Source organism: Cnephaeus nilssonii (genome assembly GCF_951640355.1).
Source record: "Cnephaeus nilssonii genome assembly, chromosome: 8".
Taxonomy (NCBI): Eukaryota; Metazoa; Chordata; class Mammalia; order Chiroptera; family Vespertilionidae; genus Cnephaeus; species Cnephaeus nilssonii.
In genome coordinates, this window is record NC_137079.1 from 14678812 (window position 1) to 14705799 (window position 26988).

The 26988-nt window shown below is 35.8% G+C and overlaps 1 protein-coding gene and 1 pseudogene across 3 annotated transcripts in view; both read left to right on the forward strand.

Moving 5' to 3' along the window:
• Nucleotides 1-26988, forward strand: part of SGCZ (sarcoglycan zeta) — a 631986-nt gene that overhangs the window by 592713 nt on the left and 12285 nt on the right. For both annotated transcript variants that reach the window (XM_079778790.1, XM_079778791.1), the window contains one exon: nucleotides 17978-18050. In XM_079778790.1, the coding sequence (XP_079634916.1) occupies nucleotides 17978-18050 (73 nt within the window). The remainder of the gene's footprint in view (nucleotides 1-17977; nucleotides 18051-26988) is intronic.
• Nucleotides 18237-23913, forward strand: LOC307104416 (ubiquitin-ribosomal protein eL40 fusion protein-like; annotated as a pseudogene). Its single transcript has 3 exons — nucleotides 18237-18255; nucleotides 22905-23035; nucleotides 23530-23913. The product of its transcript is annotated as a ubiquitin-ribosomal protein eL40 fusion protein-like (transcript).

Consider the following 26988-nt stretch of genomic DNA (forward strand, 5'->3'; position numbering starts at 1 on the left):
TGATAGTAATTCCCACAATCTTAGTGGCTCAGAGACAACAAAAATGTATTATCCTCAGTTCTGGAGGTTAGAAGTCTGAAAAGGTTCTCACTGGGCTAAAATCAAGTGTCTGCTGGGCTGTGCTCTTTCCTAGGAGAATCCGTTGTCCTGCCTTTCCCCCTCCTAGAGGCCCTTTGCATTCCTCGGCTCCAGGCGCTGACTTCTGCTTTGAAGCGAGCCTAAGCAGGCCAAGTCTTCCTCATGCGTTCCTGTCTCTGATTCTCCATTGTCACCTCCCTCTTTTATTTCCAATGATCCTTGTGATTTTTTTGGACCCTCCTGGATAACTTAGGACAATTTCCCTACTTTAAAGTAATCGAAGTAGCAATCTTCCATTTGTCATGGAAATTCGCCTTTGCTTTTAAGGAAACATAGTCACGGATTCCAGAGATTAGGATGTGGAATTTGGGGTGGGGCCAGGATAGGAAGAGAATCATTCTGCTACCACACTAAGTATGATTGATCAATTTCATCAAACATTTTTACTCGCTAAATTGAGAGTTCCTGGAAGATTGGGAAAGTAAACAAAGGTTTCCTAATTTCTTGAATTCAGAATTGGCAGTGAGAAAAAACACACAAAACTAGACATAAGCACATTTGTACTAAGGGCATAATTAGTTTATACTTTTTTCTAACTCTGGGTCATCTAAATGCTAAATACTTTTGGACAAGCTAGCTATGCCCTGTGTGCTTTCATTTCATCAACTGTAAAATGGGGACATTATTTTTTAAATTGGTCTCAGAGTTTTATCGTGAAAATTATGCTTTTTGAAATGATTTTTCAGTGCTTAATACATGACTGAATTAGTGTAACTGTTCAAAAAATGCCAGCCATGATTATTATTATCTCTAGGAGGAAGGGGGAGTAGAAGGAATAGTGCTATCTCTCTTCCTTGGTTAGTTTCTGACCTCCTCACAAGGTTAATCTAAGAATCAGTCATATTATGTGTGAGAGAAGACTATACAAATGACTTGAAATTAGGGCCAAGTATTTTTCTTTTCAAAATGTGGCCAACGCAAAAAGAGAATTTCCCAACTGCCTCTCATAATTGTCCAACTGAAAGGCATGAGGCTGGTGCATGTATTCATTAGTTCGCTGCCTCATTGGTTGAAGGTTTTCTCAGGGGTGCTAACTCCCTGACAAGGCATTTCGGGGGTGATTCTTGGGTGCTGCTTGTGCTGAGCATGCTTTCTGGGGCTCTGAGAAGCAGAGAGAGGCTCACACATGTTTGAAATAGAATGTTGTGCATATGAGTCTGAGGTGTCCACATCTGTGCCTGAAACCAGATATGAGCCAAGGAAATTTGCCCATTTTATTAAGAAAATAAAATATATTCATTTTGATCATGAGGTATGAATCCTGTGACATGGGAAGAAAGATGTTTAAGGATTATGTTATTGTAATACTAGTGGCCTGGTGCACAGATTCGTGCACATTGAAAGGGAATTAATTAGAAGAAATATTTTAATGTCACTATGCACCCTTTCTCTATAATAGAAGTGTCAACCAAATGCACGATCAACAATGACAGAATGAAACACAGGCGTGCAATTGGCACCAGCGAGAGCTTTATATGTATCGCTCATGCGCGAGTCAACTTAGCCTCTTACAGATAAAGAATAAACTTGCTTTATTAGACCTGCTTTCTGATTTAGCTAAACTTTTTCCAGCCCAGTGAAGTACCCCAACTTCTCTTTTAGGTAATTGTCAGCAACACAGCAGTAAATATCAACATGAAGCAGATTGTTATTGTAGATCATGCAGGGAGAACAAAGGGTAAAGTATTTAATTGCAGAAGTGTTTGACTATATTCTACACATTGAGAAAACCTGAAGTCATTTTCAAGGTCTACCATTTCTTACTTCTCTTCAGTCAGGTCAAGTTTCTAAGCTTTCTAAATCTCCATTTTCCTGCTAATGAAAAGAAAATAGGATTCTACCAAGTCTCTTATCTCCCTACTCCAGGACTTCTGTGAGGATCAAATGAGATAAGGCACATGAAATACTTCACAGACATTTGGTTAAAGTGCAAAATGTTTGCACCTGGCTATAAAGCAAGTCATGTTCCTGGGCTGAAGGAACTCCAAGGAGGCTAGTCACTAGGGAGAAGAAACTGGGCATTGTTATGTGACGTCATTACCTGGCGCCCACAGTGAACTGCTTCCAGGCTGGTCTGGGCTGTGGGCTGCATTTTGCACCATGGGTTCTTGGCAGTGTTGGCTGTGATTTGGTGGGGTGTCACTCTGGGGTTGTGGCGGGGCCTGTGTCCCACTTGTGGGAAGCCAAGTGTTGCTTTGTTGGCTCCAGGTCTGCAGTGCCATTTGTTTGTAAATGACCAGTGCACGTCACAGTAGCTCCTGTGTTGAGCGTATGCCCCCTGGTGGTCAGTGTGTGTCGTAGTGACCAATTAGACAGTTGCATGGACACTTAGCATTTTAGTCTTTTATATATATAGATAAATGGTGCCAATACTTCAATATCAGCTATAATACTCATTTATAGGATTAGTTTCTTATTTAACCTACAAGCCTTTAACATCACTACTTTCCCCATATACCAATACAAAGCCCATATGAACTTTGCAAATAACTTATGTTTCACTGCATGGCCTCTTTAACATTTATAATTGAGAATCAAGTGAATTATTATTTGGTGATTGTTGATAAATATCCTGGTTGTTTGGTCCTTAAAACAAATGGATCAGAATAAGCTTTCAGTAACCAATCTCTTTACTCATCACTCCTTTACTGTTCAGGGATGAGCAAAAGGAGGTTTACAGTTGTGAGTACATGAAACAGTTTATTCTTGTATTATTATTTGTGAATTATTGTATTTATTTGTATTAAAACTGTAAGCCTACTTTTCCCCACTATTTTTAACAGGTAAAATAGTTATCATGGAATCTCAGCTTTAAAACTATCTTCAATGTTAATTACTCCACTTTTCAACCACGTTCGCATCATCTTTATTTTATCTTTGTAATATGGTCAGTCATTCTCTCTTTCAACTCTTGGTAACCGAAATCTCATAACCTTTCAAGACAACCTGATTTTATCTTTAGATAAGATTAACTTAAAAAGTCACTTTATCTCTAAAGTAGATAATAAAATATTTTATTTAAGATGACATCTCTTTGAGATACTGCAACATTTGAAGAATAATTGTGTATATTTTGTTCAGGTACCTGGCTCATTTTTTAGTAAAAGCTCTTTTATGTGTTAAAAAAGAGAACTTTAAGATAAGATAATGTTTCAAGCAATAACTTTGGGTTTCTAATAGGGATGAAGGAGAAAAAAAAAAAGAGACTAAAAACAAGGGGAGAGAAAAATAAAGGTGACTATAATTGCAAAGAAGGCTGCCAAATGGCATTTTGACCAGCTAATATTTTATGAGACTCTTTAACAACATAGATATTTATGCATATATTAATATTAATTTTTAATTTATGCCATTTAGAAGTGTCCGGTAATATTTAAATGGCTAAAAATATTGTTGAACCACAATAGTTTATTAATTCTCTATTATGGGACATTTGGTTTATATCTAATAAACCTAAACAGAACTTTCATCAACTTCTTTGTAGTTACTAACTTTTTGTGCACATAAATATCAACCCCGTTAGGATAATTTCCTTGAAATTGAATTATTTGTACAAAGTATAAGGACCCCAGAAAAAATTCATTATTTTGCCCTCTCATAAGAAGTAAATGAAAATTCCCATGTTGCTGAACCACCACAGATCACTAAGTCTTTAAATTGACTTTACATATATCAATAATGCTAAACAATCATGAAGTACACATTATAGTGTAGTGTGTAGTATGTAGATATATGTAGATAGATGATAGATAAATAGATAGATAGATAGATAGATAGATAGATAGATAGATAGATAGATATGATAGGTATAAATAATAATCCTTTAAAAAAATCTTACACAGTCCTATGAGGAGAAGAGAACACATAGATTTTAATTTTACATATAAGAAAATTAAGATTTCAAATATCTAAATGACTTATTCATTGCCACATTGCTAGTAAGACAAAAAGTTGACCTGGAACTCAATTTTTCTATGATATCATGTGTCCTCTCTGTTACTATAATAGAAAAACTATAGATTTTCTGATACTTGTGTAGTGAACTGAAGAAGTAAATATTTCTGCACAATAATTTAAATAGGAAACTTTAAATATTCAAATTTTGAGCCTGAATTCTATTTTCTTATTTATGTAGGATTTTAGTCACCTTGGCAACAGTGAAAAAACAAAATATTTATATTTTGAAATAAGCATGGAAATTTGGTAAAACATACATGTCATTTTAATACAGCTATCTTAAACAGTTGACTACTTCTAAAAATGTTATTTTTGTTCGATGAAAAATGACCTTTTTATACATTTCACACTACTTTAAAATTGAAGGAGCTTTCAAAACTCCCACTAATGGCACCTAAAGTGGAAGATGGTGAACAGCACTTTATCTCAGCCATGAAGGTGATACAAACCAGCATGACAGGTTGACTTTTCTAACATCCTGGACTCTAGAAAAGATTCGAATGAAATTAAATGTTGTTGTTTTTGTTTTGTTTTTTGGTTTGTTTATTTGTAATGCCAGAATTTGTAGTGATGCAGAGCTCTTGTGTTTTTTGTTTGTCTTGTCTGTTTGTTTTTAATTATCATATTGGCTATCCAAGTCTCTTTTTCTGTGAATTGCCTATTCACATTTTTGGTCCTTTTAAAAAATGAGTTGTTTGTGGTTTTCTTATTGATTTTCAGGAGTTTCTTTTATTTTATTGGTGGTATTTGTTTGTCAGTTATATTTGCTGTAGACTATGTGTACATACTTGGTTTTGGATTTTAACCTTGCTAAAGGTGCCATTTATTGTTAAGAAAAATGTTACATTAATAGTCAAATGTATCAATTGTTTCCTCAAAGCTTTGTATATTTATCTTAAGAATTTATTCTTACCTTTTCGTAAGAAATATGGTTTTGATATTAAAGTCTCTGTAAAACCAGAGTGTTTAACTTGTTACCACATTATGAGTTTTAATTTGCTTTATTTTGATTACTAATAAGTTGAGGTGTTTTTTAGGTGGTTATTGACTACTCATAGTCCTTTTGTGAGGTGTCTCTTGAAGTTCTTAATTATTTTTTGTTTTGTTTATCTTTTTCTTATTGCTTTTAAGAGTTCTTTGTATATTAGGAAATCAGTCTTTGTAAGTTTTATGTGTTACAAATATCTTCTCCAAGGTCAAAGTTTTGCCTTTTAACTTACGTTGTCCTTTGTTGAGCAAAATTTCTTGATTTCTGTATATAAAATTTGTCATTTTTTTACTATATGATATCTCCTCTAATTTGAAGTCAACAAGGTATTCTTCTATATTGTCTTTCACATATTTATAATTTTACCCATCACAGTTTTAAGCCATCTGAAATTGATATTTGTATAGTGGTAAATACAATTTGATTTTTCCCATCATTTATTGTTTGCCATTTATATTCAGTAGTGACTGTCATAAATCCAGGATGTAAGACTGTTGGTCTGTTTCTGGGGTCTTCTTTTACTCTATTGGTCTATTTCACTAACTCTAGTTCACAGCCACACTAGGATTTTTATTATCTGGTAGGGGAAATCTGCCCACTTGGAATTTTGGAAGGATTCAAAATTGCCTTATTATTCTTGGTCCAGTACTCTTCTCTATAGATTTAGAATCTGCTTGTCAGTTTCAATGAAAATATTATTGATTACCTGGGATTGCATTAATCTAAGTTTTCAGAAAATTAACAATTTTAGGTTATATCTTATTTATGATAACATTATACTCCCATTATATTTAAAATTTCTTTAATGTCTTTAATTAAAATTAATAAATCAATCTAGAAAGGACACATAACTTTTATTAAATTTAAGTCAAAGCAATTCTCTTACTAATTTTATTAAATTATCTGTAAGTTCTTTTAGGTTCTCTATGAAGAAAACCATATAAAAATGGAAAGCATGAGGATTTTGTTACTACTTCCCTAATAAATTTGTTTTTCATATCTCTACATTTTTCCTTCCCTTACTACCACATAGTAAGACAACAACTATAGTTGAGAGTTGAATTGAAGTAGCAATTCTAGTCACAAGGTAAACCACACAGAACCTTTGTACTGTTGCTGTTCTTAAGTGAAATGTTTTAACACATCACCAATACTTTGAGGATGCTGTAGGTTTTGTTGTAGATGATATGTATTGGTGGGAAGAAATTCACTTTCATTCCTACTTTTCTAAAAGGTGATAATTATTGTTGCTATTGTTAATCATGAAACAAACAGTCTTGAAGTTCTAGAATGACTTGTCTACATCTTTTGATATGACTAAGTAGTGTTCTCCATTAATACATTATTATGGATAATTTATTAACTTTCTACTGTTAAACCAAATTTATATTCCTATGACAAATCCTAAGCAAATAGTCCCAATATTTCTTAAATTATTTTTGGTTGAATCATGATACTATTTCTTTAGGATTTAGTACCTATACCCATGAATACATGTAAGCCTTTAAACTCTTATCTTATACAGTCCCTGCCTAATTTGGCAATGAAAATAATCTTGATAATTTTCTAGATAAGTTTCTATTAGATTGGAATTTGGAGGAGAGAATATTGTTGATACTTACAAACAAAAACATCTGAATTTAGTACTACCCAGTGAAATACCATCATCTCTACACACACACATACACGCTCACACACACACACACACACACACACACACACACACACATGCTTCCTAGGAAAGAAATGAACACTTTATATAAAAAATACTGCATACCTGCTTAACCAGTCCATGGTAAGATATTTGTGGAGTATATCAGGGGATTGCAAAAATGTGCAAGTATAATCTTGATTATTCTGTTGTACATTACCCATGATTTCCCAGCACAGAACCATTTATATCAAAAGGTTAAGGAAAACTCTAAAACATTATTTTGTAGCTCAGAGGGCCACCATCTTTAAAGATAGTTGGGTGTGGTGCATAAACAACCACATCCATAAATTACAGGGTGACATAATAGCACAAGAGTTTTTAAGATCCCTGGACTTGTACAAAGCTTTAATGGCTATTGTAATTGCTCTAAACATAATGTGAAGGTGTTCATGGCAATCATGGCTGGAAATGCCATGAGTGTGCTTAGTGAACTTCATTATAGAAGAAAACAGTGGTTAGTTCTAGTAAAAACCAGCCACTTCTTTCAATTAATTAAAGGTCATGTTCCCAACCCTCTTAGGGGTAGAAAATAATCATTAATAAATGAAGCTCTCTTTGTTTATCTATTAGAACACAGGGAATCCACAGGAACAATCTAGAACATCAAGAGGTAAAAAGAATGTATCTCATAGAAGCAAAAGGATGAAGGGAATTTATTTCAGCATTAACACATGTGCTTTCTGATGTCTATGTACCTGCCTGTTCCCACTTGGATACTATTATAAATGCCACACTAATCTGTTACTAGAGGAGACTTATTTTTTTTACCTGAATTTATTACTAAATAAGTGAAATAATATATTTTAGAGGAAGTTGAATGCACAAAGATTCCAGTTTCTGACTGTCCACATCTTCAAAGATACTCCAAACATGACAGGTGACCCGTAAATGTTTTAGAATCAGTTAGATATCTGGAAATGAAAAGTCTAACTGAATTGTGTTTAGTGAGATTCCATGTTAAAAGTCTTAGCTGTGTTCCCATGGCAATGTGTATAGATTAATCATATAGCTCACACTTAAAAAACTACTCAGATAATTAGTATCTTTTTAACATACAAATTTTTTCACCATGAAAAATATATTGTAGAAAGTCTCAGATAAATCACTAAACAAATGTAACATCTGAAGCTACTGATGACAATCAGGTACCATCTCTTTGGGCATCTTCCATACTGACTTTTATTTCCATAGAAATCATTTTGATGGCCATGTATCAAAAGTCCTCATGGGAGAGAACCATTAAGAAATAAAAGTGCTGCTGAGATGAGCTCTATTCCTGTGCATTCCACTTGGTAATGAGCAGCATCACGCACCCATTGGAAATGTAATCTTCCCCCCAGTGATTAACAGCAGTAAAAAGCCCATCTTACTTCTCTTCAGAAATCTATATAGGGGTGAAGAACTGCAGAAAACAATAAGACCAAACAAAAAAAAAGGCTGGATTAAGTAATTTTAATTTTCCCAAATAAATCTGAGTTTATGTGCAACTGCCAGATTTTTAGATAACTGAATTTCCACAAGGATCACAAAAGCTTATATTGCATAGGATGATGATGTTAATGAAGGAAAGGGTTACACAGAAAATGTGCCTGCTATCCTATCCATATATTAGGTACCATGTCCAAACCTCAGAATAAAATATACTACTAGCTTAAGTGTATCAGAGTTTTAAAAGACTATTTAAATGTGGTAAAAAGATAATTCATCTAGGGATCCAGTCTTATTAACTTCCTAAATGTCTTCATGCATTAATCTCTTATGAAGTCTATAAAAAATTTAACCGTATAGTTTATTTATCAAGTTATTTCATTTTTATATTTCAGTTTATGTTAGAATGTTTATAATGTAATGATAAATCAACTCAAACATAGCTGCATTTTAATAAATTTGTGACAATAGAACCATACGATTATGTTTGCCTAAGACAGTGGTCGGCAAACTGCGGCTCGCGAGCTACATGCGGCTCTTTGGCCCCTTGAGTGTGGCTCTTCCACAAAATACCACGTGCAGGCGCACACGTACAGTGCGATTGAAACTTCGTGGCCCATGCGCAGAAGTCAGTTTCTGGCTCTCAAAAGAAATTTCAATCGTTGTACTGTTGATATTTGGCTCTGTTGACTAATGAGTTTGCCGACCACTGGCCTAAGATATGTTCTGGGTGGCACTTTTTCATTTAGTATTTACTAAAGGCCTCAGATGGGTATTTCTTCTTATTCCTTTAGTAATTACTAAAGCCATGGGGGGAAAAAAAACCTTATTGATTATAAACTTTAGGTTTACCTATTATTTCCTGAAAATATATATCCTCGGAGTGAAAAAAAAGCTCTGTGTAACCATTATAATTATTTTTGGAGGTTAGAATTGGAAAGAGGGCTTATTTATGTGTCTTTCCTAGAAGAAGTTTCTATCAAGCCACATATTTAATCTATTTGAAAACAATTTATTTTCACTTATTTTTCTTTACTAAAAAACATGAAAAAATTAACAAATGAAGAGTTTTTTACCCTAAAAATTAGAGACATAAATGTTAGTAAAATCCAAGCTACCTGAAAGTTAAAAAAATATAAGCAAGAAGGGACTATGCTTCATTTCTAATACTGATCAATTTAAGACTTATTTTCTTTATTAGTTACAAATGATTTACTTTTGAAATATACTTCATCAATGGAGAAAATAGATTTTGTTCTAATGCATTTTCAATATGATCACCAAGTATCTTTCCCATTATCTCTTTTAATCTTCTGAAACCTTCACAAGTGGGGGAGACAACACGAATTGGCATCATCTGAGGGTAAATTCCTAGGGATGTTTTTATAATCATGAAAAATGTTGACTGAAAAGTAAAAACAGATTTTGAAATATTTTCTTTTTGGAAATCTTGGCAGCTTATTCTCCAGTCTCAAATAAACAATACGGTGGGTTTTTGTTTTCCATCAGAGAGAACAATTTAACAACATTGTTTTTCACATTTTGCTAGAAATATTAACATTGGATAGGCTTATAATAACAGTTTCAATAAATTCACATTATCCCCCCAAGATATTTATAAGTTGATTTGTGTTAAAGTATGAAACAAAGAAATATCTTAGGAAACTGAAACAACATGTTTGGCATATAAATTATAAAATATAATAATTTTAAATTATTCTTCTTGTATTAATTTTTCACTCCCATTCTTTCTTTTATTTACTGATCCTCAGCTTTGTATCAGAATCAAGAAATAGCACTAAATGTACAACATTGATTAAGACAAAATCCTCGAGTTCAAGGAACTCATATTTACCAAATATGTGTTTAAAGCATATAGCAAAGCTTTCTCATGTCAGATTGTGATAAATGCTGTACCAGTAATTTTCAAGGAGCTGGAGAAGCTGGACTGAGGGAGGAAGGGCAGTAAGGGCACATAATATGTTTCACAGAGGAAATAATCTAGAATCAGATCCTGAAGAAAGAGTAGAGATTACCATCCAAAGGGAGGAGGGGTGAGGAGTATGCTTAGAAGAAGTAATACTCAAGACAACCCCTTAAACATTTCAAAATCTGTAAGAGTTGTACTGTCACTGAAGTATAACATGCATATAGCTGCTAAGGGCTAAGTCCTACCAAGGAATTTGTACTTGACTTCTATAGACAATTGGATACTTGAAGTATTTCTAGTGAGAATTACACAGTCAGGTTTGTGTTTTGGAACATTATGTGGCAGTGATATGTAGGAATAATTAAAAGAAAATAAAAGTGATATTGAATTTGTGGAAAGAGGTAAACCAATAAGGAAGTTGAATAAGAAAGAGCATCTCAGTATACTTCTCCAGTTTCTGAATTGAGTGTGTTGGATATGAATGTATCATTACTCAAACAAGGATCAGAAACAAGAGAAAACAGCTTTCAAAGAGAAGGGCCTTAAAATATTGACCCTTATCAATATTTATTAATTATCTCACCTATGTAAGACACCATGTTGTTTACAAGAATTCAGTGGAATACAAGGGCTATGCCTTTGATTTTTTTTTTCCTTTTTGGGGAGTAACACATAATTTTAACTGTAAATTTCAGAACAGATATGATAGGTTCCAAATGAGTGTTACAGGTAGTAACGCCTAAATAGGCTCAGAAAATGAATGGATTACAGTTACTTTAGCAGGTGGCAAACCTAGTAAAGAGAGTTCATAGATGAGAAAAGGAAAAGGAATCTAAGTAGATGGATGGGGTCAGATTGCAGAAGTCTTGAATACTGAGCAAAAGCAGGATCCAGGTATAATTATAGCTTTTTGTCCAGATGAGGCTCAATCTAGCAATGTGTAGGTTGTATTTTGCAAAGTTAGCTGGAAGCCAGAAGACCATTTATATTATTAAAATAACACAAGGAGAAGACTTCTTTTCTTTTAAAAGATAATGATGCTTTCAGAATTCAGAGGAACTCATTTTAATGGAGTAAAAGAAATGACACTTAATAATTTACTTTTGCCAATATGATTACTCCATTCCTTCCCCAAAATAATTTTCTATAGATATGTAAGGGAAATCTCATTTCCACTTGTATTTAAGGAGAATTGAGAGAGTTATAGTATACATGCTTTGACATGTTGAAAAAAATCATATAACTGTGAGTTAGAAATTGAAGTACCTTAGAGATCACATTATTCAGAGCTTAATTTTACAAATAACATCCAGAGGGCTTTAAATACTTGTCAAAGATCAAAGAATAAGCTAGAAGCAGATCTGGGAATAGAATGAAAGTGTTCCCTGTCCAATCTTTGACTTTACCAATTTAAATTTAGGGCAAAAGAGATTTCAAATTAAGGAAAAAGAAAACAGAGTGTGAAACCTTCCAAAGAATTTGAAATACTCAATAGCAAAGGTTCAAATTTGAAAATAAGGAATAAATAGGAATCCGTCTGGCCCTTGAGAACTAGATGAATTTACCCTTGAACCTAATCTGTACTCTAGTGCAGGAATTTAAAATGCTGCCTAAGACTCCATTGTCATGGCCAGAGGGCAGTGGACATAAAGGCTCATGTTCTCTTAACCCCCTTAGCCTCCTGGGCTTGAATTCCTCTCCTGTTGTCTTTTCTGTTCTGAATTGATCTGTATGTAAAGCTTAATCCCTTCTTTGCCCCCCTTCAAACAAACAAAAATACCTCAAAAATGTAATTGATCATGGTAGATTTTATTGAAAACCTGAAGTCAGGAGGGGTTCTCATTTGGCATTTATCAAAACACAAAGCTTAAAAATAGAATTTAGATATTTCTCTTTTGTAATATACTAGAGGCCCAGTGCATGAAATTTGTACATTCGGGGGGCTCCCTCAGCCTGGCCTGTGCCCTCTTGCTGTCCAGGAGCCCTCGGGGATGTCCCACTGATGGCTTAGGCTCCTCTCAGGGAGCGGGCCTAAGCCATCAATCGGACATCTTAGCACTCCTGCCACCGCTGCTGCTCTCACCAGCCGTGAGCCCGGCTTCTGGCTGAGTGGCGCTCCCCCTGTGGGAGTGCACTGACCACCAGGGGGCAGCTATTGCATCAAGTGTCTGCCCCCTGGTGGTCAGTGCACATCATAGCGACCTGTCATTCTGTAGTTCCTTCGGTCGATTTGCATATTAGCCTTTTATTATATAGGATTTTTATTTTGCTGATTTCAGAGAGGGAAGAAAAGGGAGAGAGAGAAACATCAATGAAGAGAGAGAATTATTGCTCGGCTGCCTCCTGCATGCCCCCTTGTGGGGATCCAGCCAGCAACCCCGGCATGTGCCCTGACCAGGAATTGAACTGTAACCTCCTGGTTCATAGGTCAAGATTCAACCACTGAACTATGCTGGCAAGGTCAATTCTACTCCTCTCTAGCTTTCTTTCCCACAGGGGAAGGCACCCCAGTCTTTCCTGGTTTCTTTAGTCCCCTGCCTTCTTGGCTTGTCTCCTTTTTCTTCTTCATTCTAGCACTCCAGAACAGCAAGCATCCTGTGCCCGGCCTTCACCTCCCCTTTCAAGCCCTTTGTGACAGCATATATGAGGCCCTAGTGAAGGCTGAAGACGCTCCCTTCCTAGGCAGTATTCTCCCACTATGTTCTTCATCTGACTTCCACACAATGAAAACAGTCACTTACTCAGCAACATCAGATAGACATATTAATGAATGTCTATATTATGCCAGATAAAATGCTAGGAAATACAACTGCAGAGTGAAAAAGGCCCCTGATATCAAAAAGAATAATAAAAACGATTTATAATTTATTAAGCGACTTTCAATTTAATGTACCAAAGAATTTGTATGCATTCAATAGCATAGGATCAAACTTGAAGAGAATGAATAAATAGAAAACTTTTTTTTGCTCCTTCGATCTAGATGTATTTGCTCTGGACTCAGCCCTATCCCAGGGTGGGAATTTAAAATGCTATCTAAGGTTAATTGAATTTTGATTATTTAAAGTCTTCTAACAATCTTATAGATTGGATTTGGGAGGTAGTGTGACTAATAATTACTCAAATTTCTTCCCTTAAGTTCTTAGAGCTAATTGCTATGTTGGAATTTTTACCAATTCAATCAAGATTTCACATTGAAAAGAGAAATAGTTCAAGGAATGGTGTCCTATTCAACCCTTCCCTTAACCCTTGCTTTTATTTTTAAAAGGAAAGTAAAACCTTGGTAGAGTTCAGGACTGTTTCACCTATGTCAGTTATTGATATGATGCATTTCTATTATATCTACACAGAGAATGAATCAGCCTAACACACAGAAAAGTCAGAGCATATTTTCTCAATATTTTCAACAGTAGGCTAGAACTCAATTAGAAGTGAGATTGTGCCAAATACAGCATTTTATTTAGAAGAAGCCTCACTGAGTGCTCAGAGCTTATTTGAGCATTGACTGATCTTATCTAACGCCTACATCGGGGAATTCCTCAATTTACTGAACAGCATTTTGTTTAATAAAATGCATTTTCTATTTGACATTTAAGAATCTCTTTACAGTGTCTAAATTTCAGATTTCAAAATTCAGCATGAAACTATGACATTTTGGGAATAGAGTGACCCACGTTGGGCCATTACCTCTGCACACACAATGTGTAGATCTTCTGTGGCTGACTTATAAAAGGGGGGAATTAAGAAATACTGAATCCCTACAATGAACCAGGGTACATTTACATCCTATTTAAGAAAAATCTATCTTAAACTGTAGGTTGGCATTACTATTTTAATTTTTGTCTGAGGAAATGGAGGTTTGGAGATATTAAATAACTTCTCAAGGTCACTTAGGTAGGAATGAAGAAGCTAGGGTTGCTTTCTATGTCTACTTATGTCAAAGTGAGCAGTGTACACATATGAAAACCTGAAGGCCAGGATTCTAGCCTCGTCAATGAGGCATTTTATTTATCTGACAAGATCTTTCTCATTATTCAGCTGTACACAATGTATTATCTACTTACGTTTAAAAGTTCTGTGAGGAAAAAAATGAGATGATTCATGTAAAACTAATATTTAAAAGCATAGTGGTATCCTCGCTTGGCTTCTATGTGTATTACTGATCCTAAGTCTCCCACACAAGGCCAATGTCATAAAATTGTGTCTGAAATATACTGCAGTAGAATTCATGAAGCTGATGGCTGGAGAGATGCTGCATTTCACAGAACTTTCTTCTTTTCAGTTACTGTAAAGTTAAGGAAGAACCTGGGAATATCAAATGTTTTTTTTATTTCCATTTCTTATGCTGCCTATTTTGAGGCAAATGACTTCCCTGAGGATGTGTGGATGCCAACAGGTTCATAATGAGTAGCTTAGAGGATAGCATTTACAGTATACATAGCCACATAAGGAAGGATGTGTACATTTAATTTTAATCATTTGTTTTCATTTTTTGTGGGGTGATATTTTATGTTGAGCGCTTGTAACATCCTAGCTTATGCCTTAAACTGTCTTTAAATATAAAGTAGAAACACATTCCATATATACTCTTTCTTCTTTCTAGCAAAACATTCTATGCCATCCTTATTTTTTTATTTTAAAACCAAAAATTATCATATGAATGAGATCCAGGACTTTTTGACCCTGAAGTTTGCTGGGCTCGTTTTTTTCTTGATTATTACAACAGTTAACAGTCTATGTTTTCCCTAAGTCTCATAACATCAATTTCACTTTAAGGTATCTGAAATATTCTTTATCATCTAATGTTTAATTAGTCAATAAGTTTAAATACATAATAGTAAATGTCTATACTCTTTTCTTTTTGTCCTTTCTTTCTCTCTTCCTTTGTTTTCCATGGTTTCTATAGCTTACAATGTGGGATTCATCGCACATACTTTCTTTTTCTAAAGTGAGAATAAGTTAGATCTGTACTCTTTGCACCAAATGAATGTTGACTAATGACTGAGTTAATTTTTAATTTCATATAAGCAACAAATTATTTCAGTATAAGTATATTCTCTTTGAAGATTGTGTATTTATTCTAAAAATGATTTAAAGTTTACCTAAAATTAAAATTTAATTGGGTGGCCTATATTTTTCATTGCTAAGTCTGTGTCCTATTAATAGTCAGACACTTCCCAATCTGTGGGATATATATCTTTTTACTTTTAAGTTTGTTGTGTGCCTGGCTCAGATGGCTTTTATCCCCTTCACTGATTTCCTAAAATTATCATTGTTGCTTATTAATTTGGGTCCCTTTGGCTCCTTCTGGGACAAAAAATGAAAAAGATGAGAGTAATTTTCTCATTATCTGGAGGCCTGAACTTAGCTAATTATTTTTCATTCACTTTTCAATTTAGCCCTGTAGGTGGTATGATTATACATTTATTTCCTCAAGAATTATTTTTTAAATCATTAATAATGTTCTATATTGATACTTGGAATTGAGACTTCTATCAGTTTTTATCCTCCTTGGTAAGTTACACTTTTGATAGCATTCTGCTCTCCCTTTCACGGATATATTCTGTACTAAATTACTACATGTGTCATTCTGTATTTGAAAAGCAATATGGCTACTGTTCTTTAGTTATATTTCTGCTATCTCATCTTGGAAGTTTATAACATTTGAACTTTATACATGCGTCCTTTTGGAAGTTATATTTTATTTTTTAAATGCCAAAGGAGCCTCCCCTTGAGATATGCAAATTTATATCTTGGAATGTTGTTTCAAATGCCACCCCCCACCACAATCACAAAATTAAAGTTTTATCTAAAATTGTCACTTTATTTTCAAAGACCCATCTCTAAGAATTTTTTTCTCACAGAAATAAATATCTTACAAAATATCAAAAGAACAAACTCCTTAAAGAAATCATTTTGTAATAGTTGCCCATATAACAGTGTACACCCTACAGAGCCTCTTTTTTGGGGGGGAAAGCACACTGAAAGCCAGTAACAAGTCAAAAATGCCAATAGATTTTTAGCTCATAAATGAAAACCTATAATCTTAGAAATCTACTACAGCAGACCCTTATATATTTACCTTAGAATCATAATATAGATGAAACCATACTATAGTCTTTGAAAAAACTTTCCTCTCCTTTTGTGATTCAAGATCAAGGTCTGCATTGCTGTTGTATGTGGAGGAGTCATCCGGTGATTTTATTATATTTCCTTATATAACCATTTATATTCAAGGCATCTAAACATTGGCTGTATTTCCTAGTGGCAGATTCTTCTTCGGTTATTGAATCAATACATTTATATTGTTCTTCACAATAAGCAGAAGCAGCTTCATTTAGTAGGTTTAAAATTTGCATTTTTCAATGGCATTGTATCATTAAGCTAGTGTTGATGCTGTTGATGGAGGAGGCATCGCATTCTTACACAAAGATATTTGAAGAATATTAAACCAAAAGAAGATAACCTTTATTCTGCAAGAAATGATATAAAACATTTATGTGAAGTTACAAAAGAAAAGAAGAGTGTTTTTTTTTCCCCATCATTTTCTTTTAAAAATGTGTTCTGCATTTAATTTTTGAAAAGGAAAAACATTCTATTTAGCTCAGTTGAATTATGGAAAAGCTCTGAGAACCCGGGAAATCAAATGGAGTCAATAAATGAAAGCTTCAATTGTTAGAGTGCAAGACCTCTTCAGATAACTATGACCCCATAAGAAGTCAACTCTAATAAAACGAATTCAAGCAATTCATGGTCTTAGATGGAGCCTTGCTTCCAGCGAGGTCAAAGGAAGGTGCCAGTTCTTTGCAGTTTGATGATCACTCTCATCAAAGGTGGAAGCTCTACGTGGGAAAAATGCTCAAGGCCCAATAAGTCTGATCTATGCCTTTAAATATTTAATAATATACTATCCTGGAGCTCTTTCCCGTTTTCATCCACGCTCTGCTGTTTGTAAAAAGACAGAACTGTATATTGTTTAGACAAAAGAAAGTTAGATAGATAGGAGTGGGACCAGGAGAGGAGGAAGTGAAACTGGGAACCCAAGGAGGCAGAGATACTAAGGCACCCCAACTGGGTGGGGAAGGAAGGGTGCGCTGAGAGGCATGAATGTATGAATGTTGCTAAGACAGACAACTTGCAGATAACCAATCACAGGTAGTAAGGCATATAAACCAATCCCAAGGATGTTGCTAAGGCAAAATTCTTTGAAAAGACCAATGAGGAGCTAGCATGGCTGTCTCCACCCCCTAAATTAAAAGGCATGCTTACGCTCAATGAATTCTGGTGGGAGAGCACATTCCTGTGCACAGGTGGCTTATGGCCATGTGGACCTCAACACATGGACTAATAGACTTTAATTAGTTTGGATGTTAAAATACTGACTATAACATAGAAAGGAAGCTCTGGTCACTAGCCTGATTCTGGAATCCCTCGACTTCATTCGATTTCACAAAACAAGGAACTCGGACTCAAACCCCACACTTTGGTTTCATTATGATTTATTCTTCCCTCAAATTCACTTACCTGGGAAATAAAAGAGGAGAAGAAGATGGGTCTTTGTTCTTTGGTAAAAAGGTAATAATTCTAACTCAGTCTGAACTTTAATAAATAAGATCATCTTAAAAGCGGTCAATACAGGCACATTTAGCTTTGTCCTCCAGCCCTATGCTACCTTGAACTCTTTTTCCAGTTTTTCTCTTAATTTCTGTATTCCTGTTTCCTGTTGTCCCATGAGTGGAAGCATATTCGATCCATAAAAATAGAACTTAAAAACACTGTATCTGTCCACTTGCTTGTATTGACATGGGATTCATGTTGCCCTTAGGCACTGAAGGAGCAGTATTCGGGCACTCAGTCGAGACACCTCACATCAGAGCAGAACCTTCCCAAGACCTCAGGTAAGTCCTGGCTCTTACACCTGTATCATTGTTTTCACCACTGTTGATCATCCTCGATATATAAAGAACTAAAACAGAAAATATCCTACATACCTGTATGAAGAATTGACATGTGCTGCTACATGGTAAATAGTCAAGTATTGGATGCCTTCATCCAATACTTGACTATTTACCATGTAGCAGCACATGTCAATTCTTCATACAGGTATGTAGGATATTTTCTGTTTAATAAAGGACAATAAAATATGTCTTTTATTCTAAAAATAACCATCTGGATATTTTTTCCAAATAAATATATAATGAATATATATATTAGGAGTGTGAAAAAATAAAGGAAAAGGCAGCTTTAGTATAGTTAAGAGGAGGATGAAGAATAATAGGCTTGCTGGAAAATCTGTGATAGATGATGAAATATACTATGGTGCATAGGCTTAAAGAATAGGGAAGCAGAGATTAGGAGAAAGCTATTAAAGGCCATGGAGTGTTATGTAAAGGAAATGAAAATAAATATGGATAATAATTAGGGAAAGGCAGAACTTAATTGTCCTATGATGGACTCATCAATCTGATATTTCCAGTGGAATAAGCTGCTTCCTGTTTTTAAAAAGCACAGTTACATGTAAAAGCTCTCTCTACCAAGAAGATTGTGAGATGACAGTATTATAGGAAATTCTCCCTGGAGTAATCATGGCAACTGTTTATTAAAGTTAAAATAGTAAAAAACAGTAACGGATCCATGGATGTTCTCAATTCAATAAGTGAGTTAAGCTTTAGGAGTAAAAAATATTTTATGTAATTTATTGTGGTGATCATTTTACACTATCCTATCTAATAAAGAGGGAATATGCAAATTGACCATCACACCATCACAAAGCTGGCAGCGCCCACAGCCACAAGATGGCGGCACCCAGTCCCCTCAGCCCCGCCGGACCTCCCGAGTCCTTTCAGCCCTGCTGGGGTGGGGGGGGCGGCAGGTGCGCAGTGCGGCTGCCCCCCCCCCCCACCCCAGCAGGGCTGAAAGGACTCGGGGAGTCCGGCGGGGCTGAGGCGCAGGCAAGCCTCAGATGTTGGCTGCCCAGCTGCCCAGGGTGGGCCCGAGGTGCAGGCAAGCCTCAGATGACAGCTGCCCAGCCGCCCACGGCCGCCCAAGGCTCAGGTAACCAAGGCCGGCCGAGGCTTTCACTGCTGGCAGTGGCGGCAGCAAAGGTGTGATGGGGCATCGCCTTCCCCTGATCGCCAGGTCACATCCTGCCCCTGAGGGCTCCTGGACTGTGAGAGGGGGCAGGCCAGGCTGAGGGACCCCCCTCCAGTGCATGAATTTTCATGCACTGGGCCTCTAGTATACATATAATATATACATATTACACCCCTTATACTAATACAATACTATGTGTTGTTTAAAAAAATACTTTACATAATTAATTTTGGATGAGTAAATTACATCCTAAAATGCATTTGCTAAGGTATTTTTATAAAATATCAGCATGAAATACTGCCATTTGGGACAATATAGATGGACCTTGAGAATATCACGCTAAGCGAAATAAGTAAGTCAGAAAAGCTAAGAACCATATGATTTTACTGATATCCTATATAATAAATGCTTAATATGCTAAGTTGTCTGGTCTATTGTTCAACAAATCAAAGCGTGATATGCTAATGATATGCTAAGGCTGCTCAACCACTCACTATGTAGTGCACTGACCACCAGAGGGCAGATAGTTGACTGGTTGACGAGTAGCTATGACATGCACTTACCACCAGGGGGCAGACACTCTGAGCAGTAGTTAGCTTGCTGCTGGAGTCCAGCCTATTGGGACTGAGCGAGACAGGTCGGACATGCCCTGGAGCCCTCCCATGGTCCCTCCCCAGCTGGCCAACCTCCCACATCCCTCCCTGGCCCCAGTCATGCACCGGTGGGGTCCCTCGGCCTGGCCTGTGCTCTCTCACAATACAGAATCCCTCGGGGGATGTCGGAGGGCAGGTTTCAGCCTGATCCCACAGGCCAGGCCGAGGGACCCCACTGGATATACAAATTTGTGCACCAGGCCTCTAGTGTGGGATAGATACAGATAAAATTATGGTGGTTTTTAGAGGGAAGGTGGAGGGTTTAGTAAAGGTTAAAGGGGGTCAAATACATGGTGAGGGAAGATGATTTGACTTTGGGTGGTGGGCATACAATGTAATATACAGATCATGTATCATAGAAATATACACTTGAAATCTATATGAACCTAGTAACCACTGTCAACTCAATTAATTAATTTGAAAAGGACAATATTGATATTTCAAAAATAAATCAAATATTACAATCATATTTAAAGCTAACTCAAAGTATCTACCTGAGAGTCTTTGTCTTGAAAACGCTATGAAAATAGTAAGAAAAAATATTTATTTCATAAATATCATCTTTAGCCCTTCCCATTTTGATGAGTGGGGAAACTGCTCAAGTGAAAATAGAAAAATAAAGTAGGAAAATGTTAATGCCAAAATAGACATGCTTTTAAAAGTGTAAAATTTTCAGACCTTATAGTTCTATGATAAAATTTCCTGAAGAACTCAGTTTCTTGCTAGTAGAGTAACCCAGATTGAACAAAGCTACTTAACAATAACAGCAGGTGCCTTCTTACTGTGATCAAGGTATCTATAATAATAAAAGTATAATATGCAAATTGACCAAACGGCCAAACTGTGGAAAGCATCTGAATGACCTTCCAGACAAAGCCGGGGCTGCGAGGGCCTAGGCAGCAGCCGAGGTGGCGAGGGCCTACCCTTACATGAATTTCATGCATCGGGCCTCTAGTTTGTTTATAAGATAACCACAATAATTATTTACGCTAGGCCAAAACCCCAAGGATTTAGAAGGATTGAAGAATATGTGTAAATAGTGTCTCACAGTGTGTTATAGTCTTGATTTATGATTCTTTTCTCAGGAATTTAACATTTTTGTGTAATTATTAATGTTATCCCTCTCCACCTAACAAGGTTGCCGGCTCTATTAGAACAGATCTGCATCTTCTTTGCTTATTATCTTTAGTTCTATAGCACCCAGCACTGTATCTCACATATTATAGTGTCTGATAAGTATTTGTTCACTTGAATTACTGAAATTTAGCAAAACTGAATAATGAAGACTACTAAATGCATGAATATAAGGAATGTGTCAGCATTTGTTGTCCTATTGCTAAGGCACATTTAACAAACACTGATTTCAGTTGCTTTTGAACTGTTTTAATACAAATATCAGAGTTTGATAAGTCATTCAATAAAAAATTTTAAAGTACTAAGTTCTAAAATAACATTTTTTACTTCTAACATTTTAGTAATCATGTACCCATTTTATGATTTGTCGTCAGGAAAAGTATATTGCCCAAAGAGGAAATAAGAACCAACTGGTATTTTAATTACCTAGCTGGTGTGTCTCAAAATACACAAGGGGAAATGTGGATGAAATGATATTAGTATATAGTAGTGTACCTAGTTTTTAATTATTCATCAGTGATTTCAAGATTGACTTAAGCTAGGCTTATCTGTGCTGCTAAAAGCAGATTGGCAGCCCCCAAGACGAGTGATACTGATCTAAATTCCACAACTGAAACATAAATAAAGCAAAGTAGTGATGGGGTTATTCAATTATTTATTTGTGTACTGAAGATTAAAATTAGAGTGTCTGAGATTTTTACAAGTTTTGCTGACAATTTTTCTTTCAGGGCAATAGAAGCACTCCTAGTTGACACCTAATTTTAAGTAACAAGGTGGGATGGTTGGGCAGGTAATTAAAATGGTAATTTGGGAAGTAAGTAGACATATTGCCTTTGATTTTGCTTTTGTCAAAAATAAAAGGCTTTAGAAAGGAATATCCCAAAACATTTATTATAGAGTATAGGTAATATTTTGGTATAGAAATGTAGTAGATTCCTATAATTTATTTATTCAACAGATGTTTGATGAATGCTTAATATGTGCCAAGTTCTGTGCTAAGTTTCCATGTTCATTTTAAACCTACACGTTGGATCTCTTTGATTCTTTTTATATCAGGTGAAATTGTGTTTTAATAGAGCCTGTGTTTTAAAAGGCTAAAAAAACATGCTGCATGGTAAGGAGATAATGCCATATTTGCCTGGAGTAACTCGTGTATGAATGTTCTTCCTTTTATATTTTTAAGTAAAATATTACAGTTCAGTGGGGTTTCTGCACTCTACGGTGAGAAGTGATGAAATCCGTTATGTAATGCCCACTGCCCAAAGATTGTTTGAGTCCAAGTTCCATTAACTGTTCCAAAAATAAGACAAGAATCTTGACTTGGAATCAGTAAATGAGTTTAATATTTAATGATGTAATTGGCATCTTTTCATCGTTTCTATTCTTGCATGAATATAATTTAAAACTGAAATATTGAGGTTTTATATTACTCTCTGGAAACACATTGTTCTAATTTACATCATTTTTAAATTCAAGGAAAAGCCACCGTTTATTAAGTAGATGAGTATTTTTCTTTGAGGCATTTTGTCAATAAAGGGGTAAAATACTTTGCTGGTGTTGTTCTGCTAATTAGAGAAGAAGAATCCTTAGAGTAGTATTTTTCTCCTCTCCTTCCCTCCCTCTTTCTTCCTTCTTTCCTTTTATTCTTTCATTCTATGTATGCATTTATACATTTATCTAGAGTAAGTAACAAATGAGCATTATGAGAAGCTTGATTTAGCTTGCAAACATGGGGAAACAAAGACAATTGAGCTAGAGATTTGTTTGAGATCATGTGATAGAAGAAACCAGGATGGCATGTGCTAGTGAGGAGAAAACAAGAAAAATGGAGAAAACAAAAAGAATGGGATTTATTCTCTTCTGGTCAATGAGGCGGCGGAGCAGCCTCCCCAGCAGACGCAGAGACGCAGATCTTTGTGAAGACCCTGACTGGCAAGACCACCACCCTTGAGGTTGAACCCAGTGACACCATTGTGAATGTCAAAGCTAAAATGCAAGGCAAGCAATAATGGTTATGCTGAGAGGCAAATGAATCAGTCTGTAGTGAGTTTCTTTCTGGGCCAACAGTTCTTTTGAGTCCCAATTTCAATGTCAAACAGTTCCTTATGTGTACATGTCAGCAATGATAACCATTATTGCTTCTCTCATTTTCGGTTCTTTTAAGTGTATTTCTTGTATCACATGATCTCACTCATCTAGGGGAAATAATGAGCAACATAAACTGATGAACAAAAATAGACTTGAGACAGGGAAGCATCGATCAGACTGTCAAACCTCAGAGGGATGGTTGGGGAGGGTCAGGGGGAGGGGGAGAGATCAAAGGACTTGTATACATGCATATAAGCCTAACCAGTGGTCACGGACAACAGGGGGGTGGGGGCATGCGTGGGGAGGGGTTTGGGATGGGAATGGGGAGATGAAGACAAATATGTGATACCTTAATCAATATAGAAATTAAAACAATAAAATAAAATAAATAAATAAAATCCAATACAAGGAGGGCATCCTGCCTGACCAGCAGCGTCTGATTTTTGCGGGCGAACAGCTAGAGGATGGTCACACTCTCTCAGACTACAATATTCTGAAAGAGTCCACCCTGCACTTGGTGCTTCCTCTGAGGCCTGGCATCATCGAACCCTCCCTCCGCCAGCTCGGGCAAAAGTACCACTGCGACAAGATGATCACTGCGACAAGATGGTCTGCCACAAGTGTTACACCCACCCGCACCCCGGTGCTGTCAACTGCACAAGAAGAAGTATGGCCACACCAACAACCTGCGCCCCAAGAAGAAGGTTAAATAAGGCCCCTCCACCAACTCCTTGGGTCCACAGGGCAGCCTTCTACCTGAACCCTGTGAGGCTGGGGCCTCAATAAAGTTTCTCTTTTGTTGACTAGGGGGGAAAAAATGTGATTTGCATCTGAAGAAAGCTCATTGTATCCTGAAATGATAAGACAGTAAAATTTCTTATATATTCAAGTCACAGTTGGCATTAATTTTTTTCTTAAAACACTTTTCTGTTCAATTCTCCATTCATGCCATCATTGAAACCTCAAATAATTCATGAGTGCCTGCTATTTCTCTGGCACTTTGTTAAATATTCAGCAAAAACAAGATACATGATGCTTAAGTCCTACTTAAGTTTCTATTTAGTAATTGCATCCTGGGATTTTACTTTAAAAGAATTCTGAATTCTTTTCTCAGAATGTTGAGACTTCTTCTAAGAGCTGCACCTTTCATTTTCAATGAGAACTGCGCAACCTTCAAAGCAAAATCTTGTTGCATCTTTGCTATGTAGAAACCATGAAAACCAAAATCACTTGGAAAAACAGGCAGACGAGAGTTCAACAGTAATGCTTCTCTGCTATATAATCTTTGGGTACGGACTCTGAAAAATAGTCAGAAATTCATTGCTGTGAATTTAATACTTTCAAAATGAACACTTTTATATTTTATAGTTTTTTCCTTTGAATGCATAAAATGGAAAATTAGGTTATGAATTTTCTTCTAAGTTTCTATTGAATTTTATAATCGGTGATTTCTTTATTACTTTTTATATTTTGAATAGATGAAACAGGAAGTTATTCCTGCAGAGTGTGTTAAGGATCCAACGTTATTTTCTTCAGTTTAGTTAGTCAGTTTTTTAAGCATCACTTACTAACATTTATTAAGTAACCTAGTATTTTCCAACACAAAATGATTGCACATTTGTCAGATATTTCTCATACTTTCTATCTATTTTAGATTGAATTGTGTTCCAATGATCCAATATCTATTTCTAATTCCAACATCATTTTAATTAAAATAATTTTAGATTAAGTTCTAATTTTTTTTAAATCTTCCACTTTATTTTATTTTTAAAATCTGGTAATTGTCACACATACTTTTCTCCCCCAATTATTTCGACATAATGTTTTAACTTTCAAGAGATTCTATTGAGATTCTTGCTGGATTTTTATTACATGTTTTCATTACTTTGTGAAATATTGGAAATTTCATGATATGATATATATATGAGTTTATTTTTATCCAGGAATATCTCCAATTCTTGAATTTTCAAGTAAAGAATATTAAATGTCTGTTTTATACATCCTTCTCCCTAAAATAATTATAAAATACAGGCATTAAATCATATAGCATTTATATTAATATGACAATTTAGCAACATGAATTATATAGTTTAAAGGTGTCCCTACATGCCAATAACATTATTTATTACACCTTAATACAGTTGATGATGAAATTAACATCAATTAACAATTTCCTACTTATATTTCCATAGCAAAATATTTTACAAATTTTGTGTAAAAGGTAGATCATCCTACAAGATCTGAGACCACACCTCTTTCCCAACATCTTATCCTATGGCTACAGTGGCAATGGATACCTGAATGTAATGAAAAATTTCTGATTAAATAATTAGTAAACCCTAAAATGGAAAAACTGAAGAGCCCTGAAATCCTTAATATATTTTAATGCTCTAATCGCACATTTAATATGGACATTTTACTATTAAACATATGAGTAATAACTCCAACCCCTTATCCTCAGAAACAAACTAAATCATATCAATTATTTGATAAAGTAACTGTGTTTTTCCTCCCACTTTATAAGATCACTGAGTTTCCATGAATGTAAGATTCATAATCTGTTTTAGAACTTTAATCCTCTTTTATTAAGTTTTTATTTGACTTCTGTTTAAATGGTTCAATAATATCCAAACTTAAAGAATAGCATTTTAGAAATAAATGGCAGCAGAGTAGGAGGATGCTGCATGGACATGCTCCCAGGAACAAGCTGGAATTATAACTGAAATACGGAAAGGCTTCTGAATAATCAACAGAAAACTCATAGGAAAGAACCCTGATACCCAAGGTCCGAAGGTGGAGATGGCATAGAGACTGGTAGGAGGGGAGGAGGCTCAAAAGGTCTGGCTGGGCACCCACAGACAGCAGCTGAATTCCAGGAGAGATATCTCAGCTGTAGGGGGGTGCTCCTGAGAACTTTGGGATCTGATCCCCAAGCTGGGCTTCCCAGCAGAGAGCACCAAACTGAGGAGGGTACCCACCTAACATCTAGCTGTGAAAAGTAGTGGGGTGCTGTCTTCCAGGGAGTGGCAGCTGAAAGTTCAGGCACCCTCTTAAAGGGCCAAAGCACAAAAATTCCCTGTGGAGCCACCCGTCTTGTGCTCTGGCAGAGGGAGAGTGAAGTGGACTGGAGCTGTGAGAGCAGAACCCAGGACTGTGGACTCGGGGGATAGAGCTCAGAAGGCAGACACCCCAAGTTTCCTGGGTTGAGTCATTCCCTCTTTCAGCGGAGGGAGGACATCTTTCCCATATAGACATCTGCCTTGCCTGGGGGAAAGATAGTCCACATACCCTATTGGGAAAAAACCTTGCCTGAGGCCACTTAAGAGATTAAAAGTAACAATTAGCCTCCAGGAAGAAACAACTGCCCCACCCTGTTGAAAAAAAAAAACACTCTCCACACCCGAGGAAAATTGCCTGGGGACAATTCAAGTCTGAATCCTATTAGTCTGTAGACAGAAGTGGTCTCTGGAGGCTTTGAGTTTTTGCCTGGTCCAGTTAGTCAGAAACAGCCTTTAACACTGACCTGCACTAGAGATTGAGAGGTGTAGAGGATCTGCCTAATACATAGTCACAAACCCAGACAGACAACCAAATTAGGACACAAAGAAACAACCCCCAAACAAAAGAACTAGCAAATTCTCCAGAAGAAGAGATAAGATATTTATCTGAAACAGAGTTCAGAGTAATGATGTTAAAAATGCTCAACAGTATGAAAAAAGATATAGTAACTATGAAAAAAACACAGTCTGATATAAAGAATGACATAACACAAATAAAGAACACATTGGAAGGAATACACAGCATACTAGGAGAAGCCGAGGATTGAATCAGTGAATTAAAAGACAGAGCTGAAAATATCACTCAATTA